Source organism: Oncorhynchus kisutch, linkage group LG22, assembly GCF_002021735.2.
Source record: "Oncorhynchus kisutch isolate 150728-3 linkage group LG22, Okis_V2, whole genome shotgun sequence".
In the NCBI taxonomy this organism is placed as follows: domain Eukaryota; kingdom Metazoa; phylum Chordata; class Actinopteri; order Salmoniformes; family Salmonidae; genus Oncorhynchus; species Oncorhynchus kisutch.
Genome location: NC_034195.2, coordinates 33,374,206 through 33,401,641, shown reverse-complemented (window position 1 = coordinate 33,401,641; position 27,436 = coordinate 33,374,206). Strand labels below are relative to the sequence as shown.

The window sequence follows — 27,436 nt, the reverse complement described above, 5'->3', positions numbered from 1 at the left end:
ACTGAATATGCTGAAAATGGGCCAACTGTATTGAACACTGGTTTCATCTAGGAATGCCATCACTTTGCAGGCAGAGATTTCCACTGCTAGTACTAGTCACTAGTCAGTCACTGGCCTGTTTTAGTCTACTGCACTTTTTTTGAGGTAATGCTGTCTTGTCATAGCACAGTAGCTAGGTAAAAGTGATAATGTTTAACTTAAATAACACATTCTAGGGTAAGTGAAGGCTGTTTGGACAAAGACACTTGTTTGGTAGGGTTTAGTTTGTTGTAACCTTGTATGAACACTGAGAAGCGAGCATTTAAAGATATTCTATAATTACTTTAGATAAAAACGTTGAGGCACCAAAATAATACCCTGGAAATTATAATAAAGTATATGCCATTTAGCACACACTTTTATCCAACCAACTTAGTCATGAGTGTATACATGTTTTTACGTATGGGGGGGGTCCTAGGAATCTAACTCACTATCCTGGCATTGCAAGCACCATGCTTTACCAATTGAGCTAGAGGGCCACTTATCTTATAATAGGTCTTCTTTTGATGAATGAAATAAGAAATAACTTTAGAGATAATTGTATTTTTTATTATTAATTACATTGTCCCAGAAAAATATGTACAAACATTTGAGTGGGCCTCCAGTAGTCTGGCCCAGGCCCAATAGGACCTCCAGTAGTCTGGCCCAGGCCCAATGGGACCTCCAGTCGTCTGGCCCAGTGAGACGTCCAGTAGTCTGGCCCAGGCCCAGTGACACATCCAGTAGTCTGTCCCAGGCCCAGTGAGACCTTGAGGAGTCTGGCCCAGGCCCAGTGAGACCTCGAGTAGTCTGGCCCAGGCCCAGTGAGCTATAGTCAAGGCAGCAGTAAGGATAATACAGACCTGCCAGGGACGGAGAGAAAAAACCTCTCCACTGGCTCAGTATAGCACAACAAACCATTGCTCAGAGAAACCTACATCAGAATAGTAGAAATCAGGCAGGATTGGGGTTTCCACCTTCATTCCAGCCAATTCAGGCATTGAAATGCATTCCTATGGAGAAATGTCATGGCTGCTTTAAAGGTTGACAGGAATTGAACTGGAATGAATATAACCCCAATCCTGGTGAAATACCCCTCTCATCATTTCATCACAGTTTGAGAGGAAATTGTAAAAATGTGTAATACCCTCACATAAAATATTATGGTATTATAATTGTGGCTTCCTTTCCAAAATGTTGCCCATACGGTCACAAAGGTTATCCCTTAAATGTAGCATGTTAGTAAAACATGAACATCAGAGCAAAATGTAAATTGGGACAAATCTTACTTTTATTTCACTTAGTTGTAATTTTGTGTTCCCCTTTTGAAGCACTTGTCCTAAGTGTCAAGTAAATGAGGGAAGAAAAAAGGTACAGTACATGCTCAAATCCAATCAACCCCTGGACACTTCAAGTACATCTGAAAGGATCAGATAGGTACAGCATACACAATTCAATAATAGCGCCATGTTGCCCTCTGATATACCTATCCAGTCCTTTCAGGTTTACAGAAGTGCCAAGAGGATAATATTCCAGGATTGATTTGACATTTTTATCGTAAAGTCCAAGGTGCAGGACAAGACAAGCTTAGCCAAAGAGGCAGGTCCACACACACCCGTTCTACTGAACACACACAGTATGGACACGTCAATTACAAAAAAGGAAAAGATAGGGTGACAGTGTCAAGCATTTTTCTACAAAGAACATTTTAGAAGAGATTAAGAGGAATCTGAAAATAAATTGAGAAGGCCAACTGTTTTGAGGCACAGTGGACAGCAGTATTCATTAGCAGGAAGGAAGCCAACCACCTCCTCCAATGAGAGACAGTGTTAAGGATGACATGAATTGCATACAGTATGACTAGGGCCAGTTTCTCCCACCCACGCCACCTGACTAGGAAAAACGTTGGGCCTTTGTTCTTTTTTTTTATAGTCAGGTCATGTAGTCATCAAAAACATCCTGGCCCTGACTACGGACTGTTAGCTATTTAACCATGCACACACTCACCACGACTAGTATAATGATATTTGTAAGTAACGAAACAAAATCAGTTTGTTTTTGCAAATGTTATTCAAATTGGAACATTTTCTTTTTGAATCAGACAATCTTTCAAAGGAAATGTGAGCAACTAGTTGAGTTCATAATCAAGTGTGAATAACTGCAAACAACATTAAGCTGCAAGACAGGCATTGTCTGCTTTGTCTTATGCTATAGCTTATGATACCAATACACAACAGGACTAGCCACTTGACTCTGAAATAACTGTAAAATAACAGAAAAGAATGGTGAAGGTGCAGAATTCACTCAGCTTCAAAACTTATTAAACTCCTGTCCCCCAGGGCTGCAGGTTTTCATTCCTTCTTGGCAAATTACTTGTCAATTGATTAATTAAAGTCTCACCTAGTTTCCTATGTCTTAGTCAATAGCTGAAGTAAAATTAGAATTAAAACCAGTAGACACTTTGGGCGTAGTCTGAATTTGAGAAACTTTATCAACAACCATGTTTTATGGGAAGTCTGAGTTGTGTTCTCGGGTATTCTGCCAAGAGACACCAGAGGAGCGTTGACTCAATCTGAACACCACTCAAGACAGCCACTATGTGTAGCCACATACAGATGTAGGATCTTAACTTGATCACCCTGTTGTTGCAGGACATTTCAAGGCACAGCAGGAAATGCAAACATGCAGAGTATTCGTGGTTTAAAAAGGCTTCTAAAGTTTGATATTTCCACTTTAAAATTTCAGGCTTGATTTGCCCCAACTAAAAATTTATCAACCCCTACAAAAATGGTATTTAGTTATAATTCAAATTTCCTGTTGCTACAAGACTATTTTCCTGCTGTGAGAAACTGGGCAACTTAAGAGCCTAACTGTACCGTTTGCCAACCAGCACTCCATCTGACCCACATCCCATAGCACAGAGACATTCACAAAAACAACAAACTTCCTCCAGAACCATTCACAATATACATTTGTGAATAACCAGTAGGAAGCTAACTCAACTGGAAGGGCGTACATAGTGAATCCAAAATCTAGATTTACACCAAATCTAAAATCAGAAATAACTTTCCTACTCTACTAATTTGCATACATGTATTTTTCTGCACTGTGGCATTATTTTCTTCTTCTTATATGTCAATGACAGCATTAAACTTTGACACCACAGAATTAGGACTCATGCCACAGATAAACACCCCTCTCCCATATAAAAGACACCATTTAAAAAAGAAAAGTCAGCACTGCTTCTTGTCAGACATTTTGCCTGTAGAAAAAGCTCATTCACATTATTCCTCAACCTCTCTTGATGGAAAGGATATTTGACAGAGCTGTCCGTTTAAGACAGAATCTCTGTGGGAACCTCTCCAAGAGTAGACCATGCTAGACCATGAAAACAAAGTGCATGGAGATGGTCTGGCCTTGTGTGAATCTTGAAACAAATCCAATTAAAAAACAAATGCTTGTCAGTCGGTGGTAATCAAAGTGCAAGACCACATTGGGTCCACTAAGTTATTTCCACATCTTTCAACGAAAAGGCTCTTCCATTATTTTGTGAGATGGTGAATTACTATGAACATAATGCAACAACTTTATAATCCCCAAAAACAATGAATAAAATAGCCAATCTGGGAGGCAGTATTTCTCAAAGTCCTTGAGTCCCCTAACAACCTGTGACAATTTGATAACAGAAATAATCAAATTAGTGTGAAAATAGCTGAGTCTCCAGGGCGTGTGGATGAATGTGGGGTCCTCATGGGGTCTCTGGGTCATTTGCTCTATCCGTTTCTGCTTCCTGTGTCTTCCCTCCATCCTCTACTTTCCTGTGTTTCCTGGAGTGTTTGTATTTGTCCACGTAGGCTTTGACCAGGTTGGCCACTTTTACTGGGTTGATCGCCCCGCTCTTACTATGGCAGACCTGGAAATGCAATGGAAAACAAAATCACATGCATGTTAGTGAAGCAATGTACAAGCACAGTCAAATTACTTGATTTAAATCCACAGTGAAACACAATGGCTGTCTTTCTGCAAGAATTAGAGTAAGACTCAGTCGATTCTTGTAAATCTAAACTCTCATATTGCACATGTCGGGGCAAGCCCTTATATCAGGGATGGGCAACTTTTATGGGGGTGGGGGCCACAATCTGAACTCATGAAAGGCTGCAGTTGCTCGCGTGTCTCTTTACCCACATCAGTACCCACATTCATAGTACCCACATTCACATTCATAGCGCCCCCCCCATGATATCTAAGTGAGAGTGACTAACAAAATCACAAGGCGAGGGGGGCCCCTCGGTTGGTAATTTGATCATGATAACAAGTTTAGATAGCTGGCCAGTAAACTAACTTTGTAATCTAAAAAATGTTAGCTAAAATGAGCTAATTGACTAACCATCAGTGACTGACATAAGAGGAAAAACTGCTGATGCACAACCAATTGGTCCGAGAGGCCTTCAAAAAGGGGGCTGCATGGCCGCCAGTTGCCCACCCCTGCCTTACATCAACCAATGAAAGACACTTGATCCAAAGATTCACTCCCATGATTAACATCTTTGGTTACATTATTATGTGCATGTTCTCCAGTTTCCATAAAAACTCATTTTAATTTATCATTACAAACCACATGACACATTTTTGGCCAATAATCAGGTGTACCTTCTGGACAGCCTTGCGTACGATATCCTTGTATTCGTCCTTAGTGATGTCTCTCTTCTGGTAGAACGGCTTGATAGCCAGCTTCACCTCCTCTATGGCTCTCTCCTGCATGTGGAGCTTCTTTATGTACTGTGGACAGAAACCAGGGATTGGTCAACACACACAACTATAAAAGGGGCCCAGAGCCATGTATTTACATATGACCAGGGGACTGGTAATTCACTTGCAACAAGTATTGGCTGTTGCCAATGCAGCAGCTACTCCTCCTGGGGTCCAGCAAAATTAAGGCACTTATATTCTTACAATACATTCATAACAGACACGTCAAGTGTGTTCCCTCAGGCCCCTATTCTTGATGTGGAATAGAGTTTAGTCATGGCTCCAAGGTGCTTTACAAAAGTATTCACCCCCTTGGCATTTTTCCTATTTTGTTGCATTACAACCTGTAATTTAAATGGATTTTTATTTGGATTTCATGTAATGGACATATACAAAATAGTCCAAATTACAAAAAAAAGTACAAGTAAAAGTAGTGTGTGCATACAGTATGTATTCACCCCCTTTGCTATGAAGCCCCTAAATAAGATCGGGTTCAACCAATTTACTTCAGAAGTCACATAATTAATTAAATAAACTCCACCTGCTTGCAATCTAAATGTCACATGACCTCAGTATATATATACACGCCTGTTCTGAAAGGCCCCAGAGTCTGCAACACCACAAGGGGCACCACCAAGCAATGAAGACGAAGGAGATCTCCAAACAGGTCAAGGACAAAGTTGTGGAGAAGTACAGATCAAGGTTTTTACAAAAAAAATATCTGAACCTTTGAACATCCCACAGAGCACCATTAAATCCATTATTTAAAAATGTAAAGACTATGGCACCACAACAAACCTGTCAGAGGGCAGCCCACCAAATCTCAGACCAGGCAAGGAGGGCATTAATCAGAAACAACAAAGAGACCAAAGATAACCCTGAAGGAGCTGCAAAACTCCAATCTCCGCTGTGGAGCATCTGTCCATAGGACCACTTTAAGCCACACACTTCGCAGAGCTGGGCTTTACGGAAGAGTGGCCAGAAAAAAGCCATTGATTAGGGAAACAAATAAGCAAACACATTTGGTGTTCGCCAAAAGGCAGGTGGGAGACACCCCAAACATATAGAAGAAGGTAATCTGGTCAAATTAGACTACAATTTAGCTTTTTGGCCATCAAGGAAAATGATATGTCTGGCGCAAACCCAACACCTCTCATCACCCAGAGAATACTATCCCCACAGTGAAGCATGGTGGTGGCAGCATCATGCTGTGGGGATGTGTTTCATCGGCAGGGACTGGGAAACTGGTCAGAATTGAAGGAATGATGGATGGTGCTAAATACAGGGTAATTCTTGAGGGAAACCTTTTTCAGTCTTCCAGAGATTTGAGACTGGGACAGAGGTTCACCTTCCAGCAGGACAATGACCCTAAGCATACTGCTAAAGCAACACTTTAGTGGTTTAAGGGGAAACATATTGGAATGGCATGGTCAAAGCCCAGACTTCAATCTAATTGAGAATCTATGGTATAACTTAGATTGCTGTACACCAGCAGAACCCACCCAAAAGGAGGCTCTACAAAGTATTGACTTTGGGGGGGGGGGTAAATACTTATGCACGCTCAAGTTGTTTTTTGTCTTATTTCTTGTTTGTTTCAAAATAAAAATAATATTTTACATCTTCAAAGTGGTAGGCATGTTGTGTAAATCAAATGATACAAACCCCCCAAAAACCCATTTTAATTTCAGATTGTAAGGCAACAAAATAAGAAAAATGCAAAGAGAGGTGAATACTTTCGCAAGACTCTGTATGTAGTAATGTGCACCTGCCATAGGCTATTGTGGACTATGACGAAACCTCTGGTAGCATATGTCTTGTGGGGTATGCATGGGTGTCTGAGCTGTGTGCCAGTTGTTCAAACAGACAGCTCGGTGCATTCAACATGTCAATACCTCTCACAAATACAAGTAGTGATGAAGTCAATCCCTCCTCCACTTTGAGCCAGGAGAGATTGACATGCATATGATTAATGTTAGCTCTCTGTTTACATCTAAGGCCAGCCATGCTGCCCAGTTCTGATCCAATTGCAAGTCCCTCTTTGTGGCACTTGACCACAAAACTGCACAGTAGTCCAGGGGCGACAAAACTAGGGTCTGTAGTAGAGGTTGACCGATTATGATTTTTCAACACCGATACCGATATTTGGGGGACAAAAAAAGCCGATACCGATTAATCGGCCGGTATATATATATTTGTAATAATGACAATTAAAACAAAGTGTTGGAGAAGTAAAAATGCAATATGTGCCATGTAAAAAAGCTCATGTTTATGTTCCTTGCTCAGAACATGAGAACATATGAAAGCTGGTGGTTCCTTTTAACATGAGTCTTCAATATTCCCAGGTAAGAAGTTTTAGGTTTTGTAGTTAAAAAAGGACTATTTCTCTCTATACCATTTGTATTTCATATACCTTTGACTATTGGATGTTCTAATAGGTACTTTAGTATTGCCAGCCTAATCTCTGGAGTTGATAGGCTTGAAGTCATAAACAGCGCAATGCTGCTGGCAAACGCATTAAAGTGCTGTTTGAATGATTGCTTACGAGCCTGCTGCTGCCTACCACCGCTCAGTTAGACTGCTCTATCAAATCATAGTCTTAATTATAATATAATAACACACAGAAATACGAGTCTTAGGTCATTAATATGGTCAAATCCGGAAACTATCATTTCGAAAATGATATCATATCTAACGGGTGGCATCGATAAGTCTAAATATTCCTGTTACATTGCACAACCTTCAATGTTATGCCATAATTACGTCAAATTCTGGCAAATTGGTTCGCAACGAGCCAGGCAGCCCAAACTGTTGCATATACCCTGACTCTGCGTGCAATGAACGCAAGAGAAGTGACACAATTTCCCTAGTTTAATATTGCCTGCTAACATGAATTTATTTTAACTAAATATGCAGGTTTAAAAAATATATACTTCTGTGTATTGATTTTAAGAAAGTCATTGATATTCATGGTTAGGTGCAACGATTGTGCTTTTTTCGCAAATGCGCTTTTGTTAAATCATCCCCCGTTTGGTGAAGTTGGCTGTCTTTGTTAGGAAGAAATGGTCTTCACACAGTTCGCAACGAGCCAGGCGGCCCAAACTGCTGCATATACCCTGACTCTGCTTGCACAGAACGCAAGAGAAGGGACACAATTTCCCTAGTTAAAAGAAATTCATGTTAGCAGGCAATATTAACTAAATATGCAGGTTTAAAAATATATACTTGCGTATTGATTTTAAGAACGCCATTAATGTTTATGGTAAGGTACACATTGGTGCAATGACAGTGCTTTTTTTGCGAATGCACTTGTTAAATCACCCGTTTGGCGAAGTGGGCTGTGATTCAATGATAAATTAACAGGCACCGCATCGATTATATGCAACGCAGGACAAGCTAGATAAACTAGTAATATCATCAACCATCATCAACCATCAAAATATCATCAACCATGTATAGGGCCACCATTGTTCCTGTTCCCAAGAAAGCTAAGGTAACTGAGCTAAACGACTACCGCCCCGTAGCACTCACATCCGTCATCATGAAGTGCTTTGAGAGACTAGTCAAGGACCATATCACCTCCACCCTACCTGACACCCTTGACCCACTCCAATTTGCTTACCGCCCAAATAGGTCCACAGACAATGCAATCTCAACCACACTGCACACTGCCCTAACCCATCTGGACAAGAGGAATACCTATGTGAGAATGCTGTTCATCGACTACAGCTCGGCATTCAACACCATAGTACCCTCCAAGCTCGTCATCAAGCTCGAGATCCTGGGTCTCGACCCCGCCCTGTGCAACTGGGTACTGGACTTCCTGACGGGCCGCCCCCAGGTGGTGAGGGTAGGCAACAACATCTCCTCCCCGCTGATCCTCAACACTGGGGCCCCACAAGGGTGCGTTCTGAGCCCTCTCCTGTACTCCCTGTTCACCCACGACTGCGTGGCCACGCACGCCTCCAACTCAATCATCAAGTTTGCGGACGACACAACAGTGGTAGGCTTGATTACCAACAACGACGAGACGGCCTACAGGGAGGAGGTGAGGGCCCTCGGAGTGTGGTGTCAGGAAAATAACCTCACACTCAACGTCAACAAAACTAAGGAGATGATTGTGGACTTCAGGAAACAGTAGAGGGAACACCCCCCTATCCACATTGATGGAACAGTAGTGGAGAGGGTAGTAAGTTTTAAGTTCCTCGGCATACACATCACAGACAAACTGAATTGGTCCACTCACACAGACAGCATCGTGAGGAAGGCGCAGCAGCGCCTCTTCAACCTCAGGAGGCTGAAGAAATTCGGCTTGTCACCAAAAGCACTCACAAACTTCTACAGATGCACAATCGAGAGCATCCTGGCGGGCTGTATCACCGCCTGGTATGGCAACTGCACCGCCCTCAACCGTAAGGCTCTCCAGAGGGTAGTGAGGTCTGCACAACGCATCACCGGGGGCAAACTACCTGCCCTCCAGGACACCTACACCACCCGATGCTACAGGAAGGCCATAAAGATCATCAAGGACATCAACCACCCGAGCCACTGCCTGTTCACCCCGCTGTCATCCAGAAGGCGAGGTCAGTACAGGTGCATCAAAGCTGGGACCGAGAGACTGAAAAACAGCTTCTATCTCAAGGCCATCAGACTGTTAAACAGCCACCACTAACATTGAGTGGCTACTGCCAACACACTGTCAATGCCACTGACTCTACTCCAGCCACTTTAATCATGGGAATTGATGGGAAATGATGTAAATATATCACTAGCCACTTTAAACAATGCTACCTTATATAATGTTACTTACCCTACATTATTCATCTCATATGCATACGTAGATACTGTACTCTATATCATCGACTGCATCCTTATGTAATACATGTATCACTAGCCACTTTAACTATGCCACTTGGTTTACATACTCATCTCATATGTATATACTGTACTCGATATCATCTACTGTATCTTGCCTATGCTGCTCTGTACCATCACTCATTCATATTTCAGTGTGTCAAGTCGGAGGGTCTGCTGTCCGGACCTCTGGCAGTCTCTATGGGGGTGCCACAGGGTTCAATTCTTGGACCGACTCTCTTCTCTGTATACATCAATGAGGTCGCTCTTGCTGCTGGTGAGTCCCTGATCCACCTCTACGCAGACGACACCATTCTGTATACTTCCGGCCCTTCTTTGGACACTGTGTTAACAACCCTCCAGGCAAGCTTCAATGCCATACAACTCTCCTTCCGTGGCCTCCAATTGCTCTTAAATACAAGTAAAACTAAATGCATGCTCTTCAACCGATCGCTACCTGCACCTACCCGCCTGTCCAACATCACTACTCTGGACGGCTCTGACTTAGAATACGTGGACAACTACAAATACTTAGGTGTCTGGTTAGACTGTAAACTCTCCTTCCAGACCCATATCAAACATCTCCAATCCAAAGTTAAATCTAGAATTGGCTTCCTATTTCGCAACAAAGCATCCTTCACTCATGCTGCCAAACATACCCTTGTAAAACTGACCATCCTACCAATCCTCGACTTTGGCGATGTCATTTACAAAATAGCCTCCAATACCCTACTCAACAAATTGGATGCAGTCTATCACAGTGCAATCCGTTTTATCACCAAAGCCCCATATACTACCCACCATTGCGACCTGTACGCTCTCGTTGGCTGGCCCTCGCTTCATACTCGTCGCCAAACCCACTGGCTCCATGTCATCTACAAGACCCTGCTAGGTAAAGTCCCCCCTTATCTCAGCTCGCTGGTCACCATAGCATCTCCCACCTGTAGCACACGCTCCAGCAGGTATATCTCTCTAGTCACCCCCAAGACCAATTCTTTCTTTGGCCGCCTCTCCTTCCAGTTCTCTGCTGCCAATGACTGGAACGAACTACAAAAATCTCTGAAACTGGAAACACTTATCTCCCTCACTAGCTTTAAGCACCAACTGTCAGAGCAGCTCACAGATTACTGCACCTGTACATAGCCCACCTATAATTTAGCCCAAACAACTACCTCTTTCCCAACTGTATTTAATTTTTATTTATTTATTTTGCTCCTTTGCACCCCATTATTTTTTTATTTCTACTTTGCACATTCTTCCATTGCAAAACTACCATTCCAGTATTTTACTTGCTATATTGTATTTACTTTGCCATCATGGCCTTTTTTTGCCTTTACCTCCCTTCTCACCTCATTTGCTCACATTGTATATAGACTTGTTTATACTGCATTATTGACTGTATGTTTGTTTTTACTCCATGTGTAACTCTGTGTCGTTTTATCTGTCGAACTGCTTTGCTTTATCTTGGCCAGGTCGCAATTGTAAATGAGAACTTGTTCTCAACTTGCCTACCTGGTTAAATAAAGGTAAAATAAATAAATAAATAAAATATATCCTTATGTACATATTCTTTATCCCCTTACACTGTGTATAAGACAGTAGTTTTTTTTGGAATTGTTAGTTAGATTACTTGTTCGTTATTACTGCATTGTCGGAACTAGAAGCACAAGCATTTCGCTACACTCGCATTAACATCTGCTAACCATGTGTATGTGACAAATAAATTTGATTTGATTTGATTTGATTTTTGTATCGTTAACTAGTGATTATGTTAAGATTGATTGTTTTTTTACAAGATACGTTTAATGCTAACTAGCGCCTTACCGTGGCTCCTTGCTGCACTCGCATAACAGGTAGTCAGCCTGCCACGCAGTCTACTCGTGGATGGAGTGCAATGTAATCGGCCATGATCGGTGTCCAAAAATGCAGATTACCGATTGTTATGAAAACTTGAAATCGGCGCTAATTAATCAGCCATTCCGATTAATCGGTCGACCTCTAGTCTGTAGAAACTGCCTTGTTGATAGTGCTGTTAAGGCAGAACAGTGTTTTCTTTTGGACAGACTTCTCCCCATCTTAGCTACTGTTGTATCAATATTTTTGGGCCATGACAGTTTACAATAGAGGGTTACTCCAGCAGTTTAGTCACCTCAACTTGCTCAATTTCCACATTATTCATTACACAATTTAGTTGAGGTTTAGGGTTTAGTGAAGGATTTGTTCCAATACAATGCTTTTCCTTTTTGAAATATTTAAATTATTCCTTGCCACCCATTCTGAAATGAACTACAGCTCTTAAGTGTTGCAGTCATTTCAGTCGCTGTAGAAGCTGACGTGTATAGTGTTGAGTCATCCGCATACATAGACACACTTTACTCAAAGCCAGTGGCATGTTGTTAGTAAAGATTGAAAAAAGTAAGGGACATAGACAGCTGCTACTGATATCAACCAAATGTGCATCGATCCTTTTGAAGACCATAATTTTCCTTCCTCCTCTCAGACTCACCTTATCGTTCCTAGAAACATCATCCTCTCCCAGGTCTTCGTTGGGTTCCTCCTGCCCAGGTTTAGACAGCGCTACGTTGGTTAGGCTGCTGGAGCTGGAAATGGCACTAGGGGGCGTTATGGACACACTGCCCCTCTTGGTACTCTGGACCTTGGGGTCAGTGAGTGACGTAGCCCCCAAGGGAGCCTCCTATAGGTGGGAATATTTAGATGAGGCAATCTTCACATGTAAGCCTTTTGATTATTGGACAAATCCCAATTTGAGATGTGTGGGCAAGTTTAACATTAACTTAAACTGTGTATTTATGTTGAGGGTGAATTATAAAAAATAAATTAAGCAACACAAGTTGATGTGTTGCTAAATTACAGCACAATAACATTTTAATTTAATTTAATGTCATGTTCATATTCACAACAGAAATATGACCTAACCAGGGCATAAATCTCAACCATCTCTTGCCTCAACATGCCCTATCAGAAAATATGTTATTGTGCTAAGGTATTATCAGCACATAGCCTTTGTGATGCAACTTTGCTCCAGTTTTGATTTCCCTTGCAAGGTTTCTACTTTCATTTCACCATAAAAACCCTCCTCTATCAGTTCAAGTTTCAGTCACATGATCTCTCTTGGGCCCTATTTGATCTGCACTGGCTATCCGCTGACACACCACAACTGCACTCCGAGTCAAAACGGACAGTCTGCCACCTTGTGGCCTTTTAGGAGAGGTGCATGTTTATTACAGGAATAGTTTGTACTGAAGGTTTTGAGCACTAAATCACAGATATCTGTAAAGATCAACAGAACATCTACTTGATATTGACATGACCGGCCGCCAGTATGATGCCGTGACTAGGTGCCATTTCTTAATGAACTGCCAGTTTACTGATTGATCATAACTACACATTAGCAGGAAAGAAAGACAGCATACAGCGGTAGAGGCCTGAAGCTAAGCACTGACCTCACACCACACAGAACAAATCAGCTATCTAGGTAAGTAGGCAAGGTCAACGTAATGAGCCGTACCTGACTGGATGCCTGGGCGGAAGAGGCAGGTCTGCGAGCTCCCTCCTGTTTCAGCTTCAGTTTGTAGAGGGACAGCTCTGAGACGAAGGCAAAAACAACACATCTTAATTAGCTGTTCCTAATTCAAGAGCTATGACCCTCTCTGTGTTAAGTGAATTAGAGGTTGTTTCTGAACCAGAGTCAAAGAGTTGACTACAAATTGTTGATTGATGTAATTTAACACGTAAGGGCTCTAATTGTGCCAATCTAGGTTATGGTATGCTTAAATGTTTTAAAAGGGTACAATAAAAAAACTCACTAGTGCCAGTCTTCTCTGGCTGTGGCCCCTCTGTCTCCTGCAGGTTCCAGGTGACCCTCTTCACCGAGGGTTTGGCCTTGGCACCTGCCGTGACTGGCACCAGTTCTCCCCCAGTCTTCCCCTTCTCCCCCTCTCCTTCCTTCTCCTGTTTGACCCCAGCCTCGCCACTCTCTCCTCCTGGCTCCGTCTTCACATAGTCCAGGCTGTCCAGCATCATGTCCACGTCCATGTCATCGTCTGAAGGCTCCTCTACCTCGTGCTTCTCTGGGTTCACTGAGATGGGTTGGACTAGTGGAGGAGTCTCTGTGAGGGCCTCTGGTACTGGAGGAATCAGGGATGGGGTCCCCTGCTGGCTGGCTATACTCTCAGCAGCCTGAGGAGGAGCAAGGACAAGGTGTGTGCTGAGTGTTGAGAAGCTTGGGCTGGATTGGCCAGTTTGGGTGGGGGGAACAGGGATGTTGGAGGTTAGGTGTTGAGGCAGCTCAGGCCAGATGGGCTCAGTCTTGATGGTTTCCTTTAACGCCTGATCTTTTTGATCTGCTATGTCTGATGTGGAGACTGCGCACGCCTCCTTTATGAGGGCGGAAGGGTGTTCTTTTTCGATCTCCTTGTGCTGTTGCAAGTCCTTGACTGTGCTGAATGTTGACAGAGGTTTTTCTTTTTTGATTGGTTTACTATCCAGTGATTCTTCCAACATATCAAAGGCAGGTTTCTCTTTTTTAATCTCTTTTAGCAGCATAGACTCATTGAGTAGTTTTGTTGAGAGAGAGGCAAGTCTCTCTGTTCTAATGTCATTGCTGTCACTCTCCTTTTTCACCTCTGAGGCAGAGAGGACAGAGAGAGATTTGAGTCCTGAGGAAAGCATCTGCTGTTTGATCTCTCGCTCTTTTCTCTCTTCTTTAGTCTCGCTCTCCTCTTTCAGAGGGACGCGTGGGAGAACTTTTACCTTTTTCTTCTCTTTCTGTTCTTCTAGCTTATTGAAGGTGGTGGTTGAGGAAGACCCTAGTGGTCTCTGTGACCCCTCTTCTTTCCTCCTCTCTCTGGATCGCGACCTGGACTTCGGCCTCTTCCGGTCTTTCGACCGCACCTCAACCCTGTCCTTTGATCTGGAGGATGATGGTTGTGATCGGAAGTGGTCTTTCCTCCTCTCCCTGGACCTGGAACGGGAACGCGAGCGAGACTGCGAGCAATCACGCTTCTTGTCCTTTGACGGGCGACCCTTCTCTCTTTCACTCCCTCTGCCCTCGTTCCTCTCCCTGCTCCCTCTCCTCTGCTTTTTCCTCTTGGACCGCTCTCTACTGCTGGAGCCTGACCATGACCTTAATCAAAATATTAGAAATAGTTATCATAATAGGAAATATACGAGAATACATATATAATTAAACACCACCAAATCACTGTGTACAGAATTAACATGATCAAACAATGACATTAGTACCTGGAGCGCCTCCTGTCTTTGGAGGGAGAACGTGACCGTCTCTTCTTCCTGCGAGACCTCTCAGAGATATCAGAAATTGAGCTGTCTGACGGGGACCGAGTCCTTCTCCTCTCCCTCGATCCCGAACGCCTAGAACTCTCTCGCCCCTTGTCTCCTCTCCTACCCCCCTCATAACGTCTCTTCCTCCCTGCCTGGTCCGGGGCCTTGTCTCCCCTCCTCCTGCCTGCCTCTGGGCTGTTTGAGGCAGACCGCCGCTCCATGGAAGACCCCCTGCCTTTGGATGTTTTCCTCCCCTGGCCTGGGGGCCTGGAGTGTGATTTAGACCTGGATGGGGACCTGGGGGGGCTGTCCTGGGGCTCTGACTTTATCTCAGGCTTCACCATCCTGTTTCTGTGGTGGCTGGAGGCTAAGCTGGATAAGGAAGGAGTAGTCTGCTGGTTCTGGGGCTCTCTACAGTTGCCAGTCTGGCTGTGCTGCCCTTTCTCACCCCCTGGCTCATTTCTCTCCCTCTTCAGATGGACCTGGCTCTGGGACAGAGGTGTGCTGGTGCCAGTCATCACAGACCTGGGTGCGTTGTGAGGGCTGTGACCAGGCTTTGCAGTGTCAGAGTTCTCTGGCTCCCTCTTCACCTCCAGACCTTCTCCTGAGCCCTCATCCCTCTCCAGTGACAGGGCTTTCACCTGCTGGCTGGCACCTTCCTTCACCTGCTGGCTGGCACCTTCCTTCACCTGCTGGCTGGCACCTTCCTTCACCTGCTGGCTGGGACCTTCCTTCACCTGCTGGCTGGGACCTTCCTTCACCTGCTGGCTGGGACCTTCCTTCACCTGCTGGCTTGCACCTTCCTTCACCTGCTGGCTTGCACCTTCCTTCACCTGCTGGCTTGCACCTTCCTTCACCTGCTGGCTTGCACCTTCCTTTACCTGCTGGCTTGCACCTTCCTTTACCCGCTGGCTTGCACCTTCCTTCACCTGCTGGCTTGCACCTTCCTTCACCTGCTGGCTGGGACCTTCCTTCACCTGCTGGCTGGGACCTTCCTTCACCTGCTGGCTGTGACCTTCCTTGTGCACCATGGTTGGTTTCCCCCCAGCATGGCTCTCTGCTTCGCTGTCTGAGCCGGTTGGATGGAAGGGATCGTATATATCCCCCTCTTCCTTCTCCTCTTTGACCGGTGTGTGTGAGGACGTCAGTAGATTATGTTTCTTCCTACGCTCCTCTCTTTTCCTCTTCGCCTCCTCTTCCTCCGGAGACGCTGGTTCTAGACAGTTTCCAGCTGCAACAATTGCAGAAGCGTTGCTAAGCTTTCTGGCGTGCCAGACAGAGCTGGCGTTGATCCGGAAGCACACCGTGGATGATGCTGATGAAGAGGTGCGGGCAGGGTTAGATGGAGAATCAGAAGAGGAGAACGAAGAGGAGAAGGAGCTGGAGAAGGCTGAGGAAGGGCCTGCTCTGTCTGGTCTCTGTCCCTCTGTCCTGCCCTGCTGCTGGTCCACACTTTGCTGCCTGCCCCTGTTCCCACCCAGGCTGTTCACACAGGCATCAGGGAAGCTATTACTACCACTACCATTAGCACTGCTACTACTACCACTACTACCCCCTCTGCTGGCATTGCCATTCGTCAGGCCACCGCTCTCCGGTTTTATCCTTGGTATCCTGGGAAGCACCAATACTGGTTCTTCCCATAATGGTTTAGCAGCGGCCTTCTTAGCCTGGGGCTGTGGTGGCACCGTCTCCCTACCTCTGGAGTGAGAGTCTGGGGTAGGAGTGGAGGTGGCAGCCCTCTGGGTCCCATGGGGGGGTAGTACACCAGTGTCCTCCCAGTGGCTGTGTCCAGGACTAGGTCTACAGGGGGCAGGGACGTGTGGGTGACTCAGGATGGGAGTTGGATAAGTGGCCGAGTGGGGGGATGAAGGGGTGAGAGGGGACAGGCAGGGTCCTGCTACCAGGTCTCCATTAATGGGGAGACAAAGGGAGCTGGCTGCTGTGGTAGGGGACATCTCTGAGTGGAGCTGGGCTACTGATTCACCAGAGCTGCTGCTCCTACTGCTGCTGGGCATGGATGACGACAAACCCACTACAACACAAACACAACACAATAACTGACTCAACATGATATTGCTGTGTAACACACAGAATCCAACAGACTTCAAAATCAATGGTTAACAAGCAATAAAACATTGACTAGTTCTTAAATAGTCAGGTAATAGATACAGTACCAGCCAAATACTGAGAAAAAAAAGAAAGTAAGAAACCCTAGCAGCCTGCTCACCTGGTTTGATAGCCTTGAGGGATCCATCTCTGTTAATGACTACGTCTGAGCTGTCCATCAGAAGCATGCTCTGCCCTGATAGGATGCTGCCCAGCAGGTCAGGCACTGGGGCCACCTCTGCGACCTCCTCCAACTGGCGAAGGCTCGAGCCCCACCTACAACCCCATGGCAACCACAGGTCAGACATGTATCATATTGAAGGATGTGAGCTACAAAACACAATAACATTTGGGAGATAGGGGAAGGGGTACCTAGAGAGGCCAGCAGTAATTGGTCGAGCCACAGGCTGGTGTGAGAGGAGTGCGGAGCGAGATAAGCCACGCCTCTTGGCCTCCAGCAGTGATGACGTGGCCGAGGCTTGCTCCTCCTCATCATCATCCCTGGGGTGGGATCAACAGCCAATCAACATTCAGAACCATGTTGAGGTCCATTCCACAATTGTCTGTTATTTTCTATGAGTTTTCCACTTCATGGTTTTGTTTGAAATTATTGTTGTCAGCATTAGATGGAGATCTCTATTCTCTAGATTAATAAAGTACTGTTATTTATAGTTGTGAGTTGTGCCTGAGACAGACCTGCTAGTGAAGGGGTCCAGATCGTAGGGGTCTCCATAGACAGAGAGCGAAGCAGCTCCTATGTCAGCCCTCATACTGCCCAGAGTGGTTTCTGAAGGTTGGTACACAGAGGGAAGGGACGAGCCCCGTTTGGGCTTCCCTATCCCTAGGCTACGGGCTATACGACCACGTGAAGTAGCTTCCTTTTTCACCACCTAGGAACACACAGTCAGATTAAACATGAGCACTGATTCTGTCATTTTGTTATAGGCACTATATTTTTCATGTTATAATTGTTAAATTTGAAGTCTCACCAGTTTCCTTCTGGACTTGGTCCTCCTCACTCGCCGTTTCCTTCTCCTCACCCCGGTGCCTGCAGCTTTGCCCTTACCACCCGTGGCAGACGATGACCTCTTACTCTGGCCTTTCCTGCGCTTTACTGTGGGCAAATGCATCTCTTTTAAAAACCCAGGTAGGGTTTGCGTGCGTGCGTGCGTGCATGGGTGCGTGCGTGTATTTTTTTCACCTGTCCTGCGTCGTCGACTGGATGGAACGCGGGGTGTGAGGTTCCGTATGTACACAGCTGTGTTGAGTCCAGCCACCACTGCATTGATAGTCTCATCCAGCCAGGTGGTCTGTGGCATCAGAAAGCTGGGGGAGATCTGAGACGAGAGGTACACTGCATCACTCTACTATTCTCTGCTGTCTATTTGGACATGCTTTACTTGACATGACCGTCACAGCCGTCTAATGAGGCCGGCTGCAGCATCACTCAGCCTGCAGCATCACCACCACCCTCTGGCTCTCTATTCTAGACCTGCAGGTCAAATGTTACTTGGTGCAAGTAGCGCATTCAAACATGACAAAATAACAGTGTCATCATTAATCAAGTGTTATGTAATACTATTCTACACAAAAAAAACATACACGTTTCAACCCAGGAGAGAAAACATGGGTAACATCATTTTTCATAAGTACATTATCATGCTGCTCACGAAATAATCATTGATTACAGAATTCATATCAATGCTACAGAGTAAGGGCTGTTGACACTAGTGGCGAGGAGCGGAGTGTAGTGAGGCAGAACAGAGAAGCCAATAGGAAGCAACACGCCTCATGCCAAACCTGTGCAATGCGTGCCTGGGTGATGCGGTGGTGGTTGACACTGGCGCGGACCCTCTCACTCTGCTGGGTGCGGGCAATGGCCCGGGTGGGGCCTGCCGCAGGGAGGCGGGAGCGGCTGGTTGTGGGACGGGCGCTGCTCAGACTCTCCGTGTTGCTCTGCTCTTCCACTGAACCCCCTGAGGAGCAATAACATTGATGAACTCTGGGATCTTGGTAAAAGGACTTTTTTATATTGCTTTATACAAAGAGTATTGTCAACGTATTCCTCAGAGGAAGACGTAATGAGTCAGTACTGAGTATGATTACTTGAACGGCGGTTGTTGGCTTGACACTCTGGGCAGAACCATTCCTCCACAGGGACAGCATGCAGCGGGGGGGTCAGGCACTCCATGTGGTACCTTCCACGGAGCACAGACATGGAGTGGTAGAAAGTAGGTATTAAACATGGATATGATCAAGTCCCGCATTCATAAAGTGTTTCAAAGTACCTACCAGGTTAAGAATGAGATAACATGGATATGATCAGAAAATAAAAACCAGGGAATATTCAAAGGGTTAATTGGAATGATCAGATAAAGATACATTTATTCCTGATTGTATGATTAATTAGGAACAATCCCAGAACGCTAGGTGGCGTGTGTTAATTGTCTCACCCAGCATCACAGCCGTCACAGAGCAGCAGGCGGTCTTCACGGTCACTCCCGCCACACACCTCGCAGCTGGTCTGTTCCAGCTCCAGGTCGATCACCTCCTCCTGGCCCTCCTTCACTGGTTTCTGCACTGTGATCTGCACTCAATCACCATGCACATAGAGCAATGACAAGAATGACTGTCTGTAATGGCTGTCTGGAGCTCCCATGCATGACCCATATTTTTATATACAATGTTTCAACCATAATGGTCTTTGCCACAAAATAAATCAAACACCCTTCATGAGGAATACACATGCCATGTGTAGTAGCTACTTCTCTACCTCTCAGAACACCCCCCCTCTAACAATACATTCAGAAAAACCATGCACAACATTAAATCAAGACCAAAGAAGGCAATTAAAAGACATTCACCAAGAGAAAGTCCCATTTTTTAACTCACCATTTTCTGCACTTTCCCACCATAACATTTTCTCAGGTAGATGTTATTGAAGACTATTCTGTCCACAGGACAGGAGTTGGCATTCTGAGGGAAGAACAAGCCACGATTGGAGGCACAACATTTGGACACACTTTAACATATAATTACTATCTGTCTTAACAAAACCTTTGTTTATAGGACTGAAAGTGAAAGCTGAGGTGTGGCGCCTTTGGACCAAGGTTCCAGTGACGCTCATGAATTTGACGGGTGAGTGTCTTCTAGTTCTTCCGACAATATTGTAATTTTGTGTCTGTACTAACACTTAAGTGAATAAAAAGCTTTAACCCCTTGACCTCTCATTTTGCACCCTCTAATGTCACCCACCCACCTTGGACCACTCCAGGATGCAGTCGAGGCAGAAGTAGTGTTCGCAGCTCTCTGGTGTGGCCACGGGCTGGCTGTGGAAGGAGTTTAGGCAGATGGGGCATTTCTCAGTGTCCTCGTCTGAGCTCAGACCTGCCAAGTCAGTAGACGCTCCCCCCACTGCACCCTCCACCACATCATCCTCTTCTCCATCTGAGGAACAAGTATGTTGTATGATCAGAAGTTATGAAACTCAAGTGGTAGATCTATACCTTGGATACTAAAAGCGTACCATGGACCATTACTGATTATTTTCCATGAGTACAGAATCCTACATTTCCAGTCTCTCACCATCACTGTCATCCTCCTCTTCTTCCTCCTCCTCTCCATCGAGGAGGTCTTCCTCCTCCTCACCACTGTCAGAAGCTTCCTCAGATTCCTCCCCACCTTCATCGCTGTCTTCATCTGTAAGTTGACAAATAAAAGTAGATGAGTAAGTAATCCAATTATTTCCAATACCAGTAGTGATGAGGGCCAATCACTAAGGGCGCTTTCAAACATAGTTTTGAGCTGTAGTTCGAATCAGAATTTGATTATTTATTACATAGTTTTTTTTGGTCCCACATTGTCAAATGAAAAACAAACAAAACCATGTGTCTATGCAAGTAATTTGTTCATTGGACAAAAATTCTCACATTAAATTAATCTATGATTATCATGAAGCGTCACTGTGTCCAAATCTTCATATGACTTTAGCTTTGGTCTTCCAACAACATGCGGGAGGAAACAGTGCAATAGCCGCTCTAACTGACGTGAAAGGGCTATACAGTAGCCTGTATCCCCGGTATAGCCCGTCTCCCCTAATCTGCATCCGATGCGCTCAGAAATGTGCTGCTATACTCAGAAAGTTTAAAAGATATTAAGTTATGATGCAGCATGCATTTCATCAAATGCTCGCAGTCAAATAACCAATAATAATACACGACTCTGGTTATTTTCCTGTGTTTTGTCCGGACTGGGTTCTCACCTGCAGCAAACCTCACCACAGTACGAATTGAATCAAGACCCTTTCTGAGCAAACCACTATTTGTGGTTTACTGCGCTCCCGAGTGCGGATAGTGTTCACACCAGTCCAAACAAACAGAACTAAGGGGGTAAATGCACAAGAGTTTGAAAAAAAAACACTCCAAACCAGATTCACTCCTTAGGGTATTCATAAAATGTAGAAATATGATTCCATACCTGACATTGCCCATACTGCAGGCCTTTTTTCTTTTCTGTGTGAGGCATTCCGGTTGATCAGCTCATCCTGGTTGTCTTCTTCATCCATGGCTGAACATCAGAGAGCTTCCTGCACCAATATCTAGCTAAATATCAAAGGCTATGCTTCAAATGAGACATATGACTTTTCAGTAGCTGGAAAACACATGAAATTAAAATTAGTGGCACAACTATTCACCTGGTCCATGCACAACAACAATTTCCTGTGTAGTCAGTATTGACACATGCAACAAGAACGCATTTTCACACTGTTAATACGGATTTAGCTACTGCATGAGATAGCGGTATGTGAGGGAGCTTTGTAAGTCAATTATAGCATGTCACAAGTGGACAGCTAGTTAGCCATTGTGAGACGTGAGTTAGCTAGTTAACGTTTGCAGACTTGAACATTTGCGTCAACGTTAGCTAACGTTACCTACTGTAGATACACTATGGCTACATAGTTTTCCAGGCATAAATTACAAGCACAATCCAGACGGACAAATGAAAGACATTTATATCAAGTTATCTTCTTCGTAGATGTGTTAGCTACCTAGCTAGTAGTAGCTGTTAAGCTTAACGAGTAATTAAGTAGCTAGGTAGCTAACAAGTGCTGCTGCTTCACTGCCTTCTGTTTCCTCAACAACAAAAACATTGAGCGACTTTGGTGTTGCACTGTAAATGTATGCTCGCTAAATAAACCATTGTAAATAAGCTTTCGTTACCTACCTTATTGCAAAGAAAACGTGCATGTTATGGAATATTCTTAGCTAGCTACCAGTACCTGCATTGTTATGGATAATAGTCTGCTAGATGCTAGCCTGCTACTCATAGCATTAGCTTGAGTCTAAATATAACTTCACTTGCACGCTCGTTATGTTCGGTGCATGTGACATTCATATGTTGTCAGTTTAAAAGTTATGATTATCCAGGCGTACGTTATTGTATACTTCGAACGTGCAAAGCCAGGGTGTTTACACCTACCCTACACGGTTGTGAATGACATGTTTGGAGTAACTGCTTAGTCCACAATTTTTGTTGAGTGACACCGCAGGCTGGAATGACGGAAATGGACAAACGTACGCTTCTCTTCTTCTTCTCTGTGTCTTTTACAACTATTATTGTATTGCTGCCACCAACTGGACGGGGGTGGTAAAAAAGAATGCAAAAAAATGTCATTTCAATTACAAAGAAGGGAAAAAAATATGAATCCACGGGTATTACACAAAAAAGTCATAAAAAAACATCCCTCTCCTTCAGTCATTCAAAAACTCCATAACTCCCTACACAGGCTCTAGAGCCTGCCATGAGACAGAACTGCTGGTGATGGGAACCACATGAGGCTGCTGAGTGAACTGCTCATAATAAAGGCTGGAACGGAACAAATGGAATGGCATCAAATATATAGAAATTCCCGAAAGGGAGTGTAGAAGAGGCTATTATTGCTGTCTATCAACAATGACAAGCCACCGGGGTCTGACAACTTGGATGGAAAAATACTGATGTTCATAGCGGACGATATTGCCACTCCTATTTGCCATATCTTCAATTTAAGCCTACTAGAAAGTATGTGCCCTCAGGCCTGGAGGGAAGCGAAAGCTATTCTGCTTCCAAAGAATAGTAAATCCCCCTTTACTGGATACGCACTGAGCTAAGGGGTAGAGCTGCCGCTTTCAAGGAGTGGGACTCTAAACTGGACACTTATAAGAAATCCATCAAACAGGAAAAGCGTCAATACAGGGGTAAGACTGAATTGTACTGCTCTGACACTCCTTGAATGTGGCAGGGCTTGTAAACTATTACAGACTACAAAGTTAAGCACAGTCACCAGCCGCCCAGTGACATGAGCCTACCAAACGAGCTAAATTACTTCTATGCCCGTGTCGGGGCAAGCAACACTGAAGTATGCATGAGAACATCAGCTGTTCCGGATGACTGTGTGATCACCCTCTCCATAGCCGATGTGAGAAAGACCTTATAACAGGTCAACATTCACAAGGCCGCAGGGCCAGACGGATTACCAGGACGTGTACTCCGAGTATGCGCTGACCAACTGGCATGTGTTTTCACTGACATTTTCAACCTGTCCTTGACTGAGTCTGTAATACCAACATGTTTCAAGCGGACCACCAAAGTCCCTGTGCCCAAGAACACTAAGGTAACCTGCCTAAATGACTACCGACCCGTAGCACTTACGTCTATAGCCATGAAGTGCTTTGAAAGGTTGGTCATGGCTCACTTCAACACCATTATCCCAGAAACCCTAGACCCACTCCAATTTGCATACCGAGCGCTCCCGAGTGGCGCAGCGGTCTAAGGCACTGCATCTCAATGTTAGAGGCGTCACTACAGACCCTGGTTCTATTCCAGGCTGTATCACAATTGGCAGTGATTGGGAGTCCCATAGGGCGCCCCACAATTGACCCAGAGTCGCCCGGGTTAGGGTTTGGCCGGAGGAGGCCATCATTGTAAATAAGATTTTGTTCTTTACTGACTTGCCTACTTAAATAAAGGTTAAATAAAATAAATAAAAATCCACAGAAAATGCCATCTCTATTGCACACCACACTGCCCTTTCCCACCTGGACAAAAGAAACACCTACGTGAGAATGCTATTCATTGACTACAGCTCAGCATTCAACACCATATTGCCCTCAAAGCTCATCACTAAACTAAGGTCCCTGGGACTAAACACCTCCCTCTGCAACTGGATCCTGACTTCCTGACGGGCCGCCCCCAGGTGGTAAGGGTAGATAACAACACATCTGCCACGCTGATCCTCAACACAGGGGCCCCTCAGGGGTGCGTGCTCAGTTCCCTCCTGTACTCCCTGTTCACCAATGACTGCATGGCCAGGCACGACTCCAATAACATAATTAAGTTTGCCAACGACACAACAGTGGTGGGCCTGATCACAGACAACGACGAGACAGCCTATAGGGAGGAGGTCAGAGACCTGGCCGTGTGGTGCCAGTTTAACAACCTTTCCCCCAACGTGATCAAGGCAAAGGAAATTATTGTGGACTACAGGAAAAGGAGGACTGAGCACGCCCCAATTCTCATCGACGAGGCTATAGTGGAGCAGGTTGAGAGCTTCATGTTCCTTGGTGTCCACATCACCAACAAACTATCATGGTCCAAACACACCAAGACAGTCGTGAAGAGGGCACGACAAATCCTATTGCCCCTCAAGAGACTTGGCATGTGTCCTCAGATCCTCAAAAAGTTATACAGCTGCACCATCGACAGCATCCTGACGGGTTGTATCACTGCCTGGTATGGCAACTGCTCAGTCTCCGAACGCAAGGCACAACAGAGGGTAGTGCGTACGGCCCAGTACATCACTGGGGCCCTAAAAATTGTCAAAGACTCAAGCTACCCTAGTCATAGACTGTTCTCTCTGCTACCATACGGAAAGCGGTACCGGAGCACAAAGTCTAGGTCCAAAAGAGTTCTTAACAGCCCCCCCCCCCCCCAGGAAGAATCAGAAATTCCCCAGGGCAGCTGTTTAGGCTCCTTACTTTTTTCAATCTTTACTAACAACATGTCAATGGCTTTGAGTAAAGCCAGTGTGTCTATGTATGCAGATGACTGAACACTATACACGTCAGCTACTACAGCGACTGAAATGACTGCAACACTTAACAAACAGCTACGGTTAGTTTCAGAATAGGTGGATATTTCAGGATTTCAAAAACTAAAAGCATTGTATATGGGACAAATCATTCACTAAACCCTAAACCTCAACTAAATCGTGCAATGAATAATGTGGAAATTGAGCAAGTGGACGTGACTAAACTGCTTGGAGTAACCCTGGATTGTAAACGGTCATGGTCAAAACATATTGATACAACAGTAGCTAAGATGGGGATAAGTATGTCTATAATAAAGCGGTATCTGCCTTCTTAACAACAATATCAACAGGGCAGGTTCTACAGGCCCTAGTTTTGTCGCACTGGGACTACTGTTCAGTAATGTGGTCAGGTGCCACAAAGAAGGACTTAGGAAAATTGCAATTGGCTCAGAACAGGGCAGAACAGCTGGCCCTAAAAGTACACAGGGCGCTAACATTAATGACATGCATGGCAATCTCTCATGGCTCAAAGTGGAAGAGAGATTGATTTCATCACTACTTGTTTTTGTAAGAAGTATTGACAAGCTGAATGTACTGAGCTGTCTGTTTAAACGTCAAGCACAGAGCTCGGACACCCATGCATACCCCACAAGACATGCCACCAGAAGTCTCTTCACAATCCCCAAGTCCAGAACAGACTATGTGAGGTGCACAGTACTACATAGAGCCATGACTACATGGAACTCTATTCCACATCAGGTAACTGATGCAAGTAGTAAAATTAGATGAAAAAAAACAGGTAAAAATACACCTTATGGAACAGAGGGGACACTGAAGAGACATACACAAAGGTACAGACACACGCATATACACAAAAGCGTTAGCTCACGCACTCTACACACACATACATTGTAATATTGTTGTATGGTGGTCGTTACACATTTTGTATTGTAGATATGTAGTGGTGTAGTAATGTTATATGATGTACTGTTTTATATTTGGTTTTATATGTAATATAAGGGCCTTAATGTGTTTGGACCCCAGGAAGATTAGCTGCCGCCTTGGCAGCAGCTAATGGGGATCCCTAATAAATACAAATGTGTTGGATGTATTTGACACCATTCCACTCATTCTGCTCCAGCCATTACCACGAGCCCGTTCTCCCCAATCACCATCCTGGGGCATTCAACGGATTTCGCTTCATGATCTACACGACAGCTAGACACACAACATTTTGCTCTTTGTCCATTCTCTTTTGCAAAAAATCGCTTTCGTAATGATCTTACCCAAATATCCCACATCTTGGCTTCTCCCGTCTGCATACACTTGGTACATGTCCCAACATTTAATAGTGGGTACATTGCAATGGTCTGGGAATAAACACTCTGACAGAGTAGTTCACATATCCCAGCTGCACTCGGAAAGGGAGAAGCTCATCAAAAAACACAAGAACATTTACCATTGGATGTGCTACCTTGTCCCGGACCTGCTGTTTTCGACTCTCTTCCTCTACCGCACCTGCTGTCTCCAGCTCTGAATGATCGCCTACGAAAAGCCAACTGACATTTACTCCTGAGGTGCTGACTTGTTGCACCTTCTACAGCCACTGTGATTATTATTGTTATTTGACCCTGCTGGTCATCTATGAACATTTCAACATCTTGTTCAACAATCTCAACCCGGCACAGCCAGAAGAGGACTGGCCACCCCTCAGAGCCTGGTTCCTCTCTAGGTTTCTTCCTAGGTTCCTGCCTTTCTAGGGTGTTTTTCCTTACATCAGCTGATGTAAAAAGGGCTTGATAAATACATTTGAACGATTGATTAATTGACCATGCGATTCATTCTACGTGCATCGACCACTCAATGAATCTTCTTCAGTAGAGCATTGTTGAATTCTTACGCTACTCCAGAAATGACTCCCGTCCACCCCGACCAACCATCCTCTCTTTGTTTACATTTACTATGTTACATCTAGTCTATGAGACCAGGCTGTTTGCTTTAACAGGTGCCCTGCTTCAAACAGTAGATCAAAGCATGACACATCATATCCATCAGTTGACTTGAGATCCAACACACGTTTCTTCTGATCAACAAAAGTCCACTTCTCTTGATTTTCATAGATTTAACTTATCCCATTGCTTTCTCCACCAGTTTTGATATTTCAAACAGATCCTTAACTAGGCTTAGGGTGAATTCAGAAAGCGAGGGAAGTCATAAACTGGGACAGCTTAATCCTGACAGGTCTATCTCTTGGTCTGACAAGAGAAAATCTAAAATATTGTTACTAAGCCCTTGCAGAGAAACAACATGATGTGTGATCACTTCATTTGTGTGACATTA

The 27,436-nt window shown here is 44.6% G+C and overlaps 1 protein-coding gene across 3 annotated transcripts; it reads right to left on the bottom strand.

Annotated features, from left to right (window-relative positions):
• Positions 1 to 1,287: 1,287 nt before the first annotated feature.
• Positions 1,288 to 22,606, bottom strand: LOC109867669 (PHD and RING finger domain-containing protein 1). 3 transcript variants are annotated; one of them, XM_020456926.2, is made up of 19 exons: positions 22,507 to 22,606; positions 21,505 to 21,678; positions 20,614 to 20,727; positions 20,288 to 20,475; positions 19,921 to 20,004; positions 19,482 to 19,615; positions 19,135 to 19,226; positions 18,829 to 19,004; positions 18,230 to 18,365; positions 18,018 to 18,142; positions 17,725 to 17,918; positions 17,401 to 17,529; positions 17,150 to 17,304; positions 14,884 to 16,954; positions 13,446 to 14,764; positions 13,148 to 13,224; positions 12,125 to 12,313; positions 4,669 to 4,797; positions 1,288 to 3,931 (listed from the first exon to the last, which is right to left on the bottom strand). In XM_020456926.2, exons 2-19 carry the CDS (start codon positions 21,590 to 21,592, stop codon positions 3,767 to 3,769), a joined length of 5,565 nt encoding a protein of 1,854 aa, XP_020312515.2. In that variant the 5' UTR covers positions 21,593 to 21,678; positions 22,507 to 22,606; the 3' UTR covers positions 1,288 to 3,766. The 3 variants fall into 3 exon arrangements, with proteins under 3 accessions (XP_020312515.2, XP_031657254.1, XP_031657253.1); XM_031801394.1 differs by lacking the exon at positions 22,507 to 22,606 and adding an exon at positions 22,252 to 22,496; XM_031801393.1 differs by having other exon boundaries at positions 21,505 to 22,566.
• Positions 22,607 to 27,436: the final 4,830 nt, after the last annotated feature.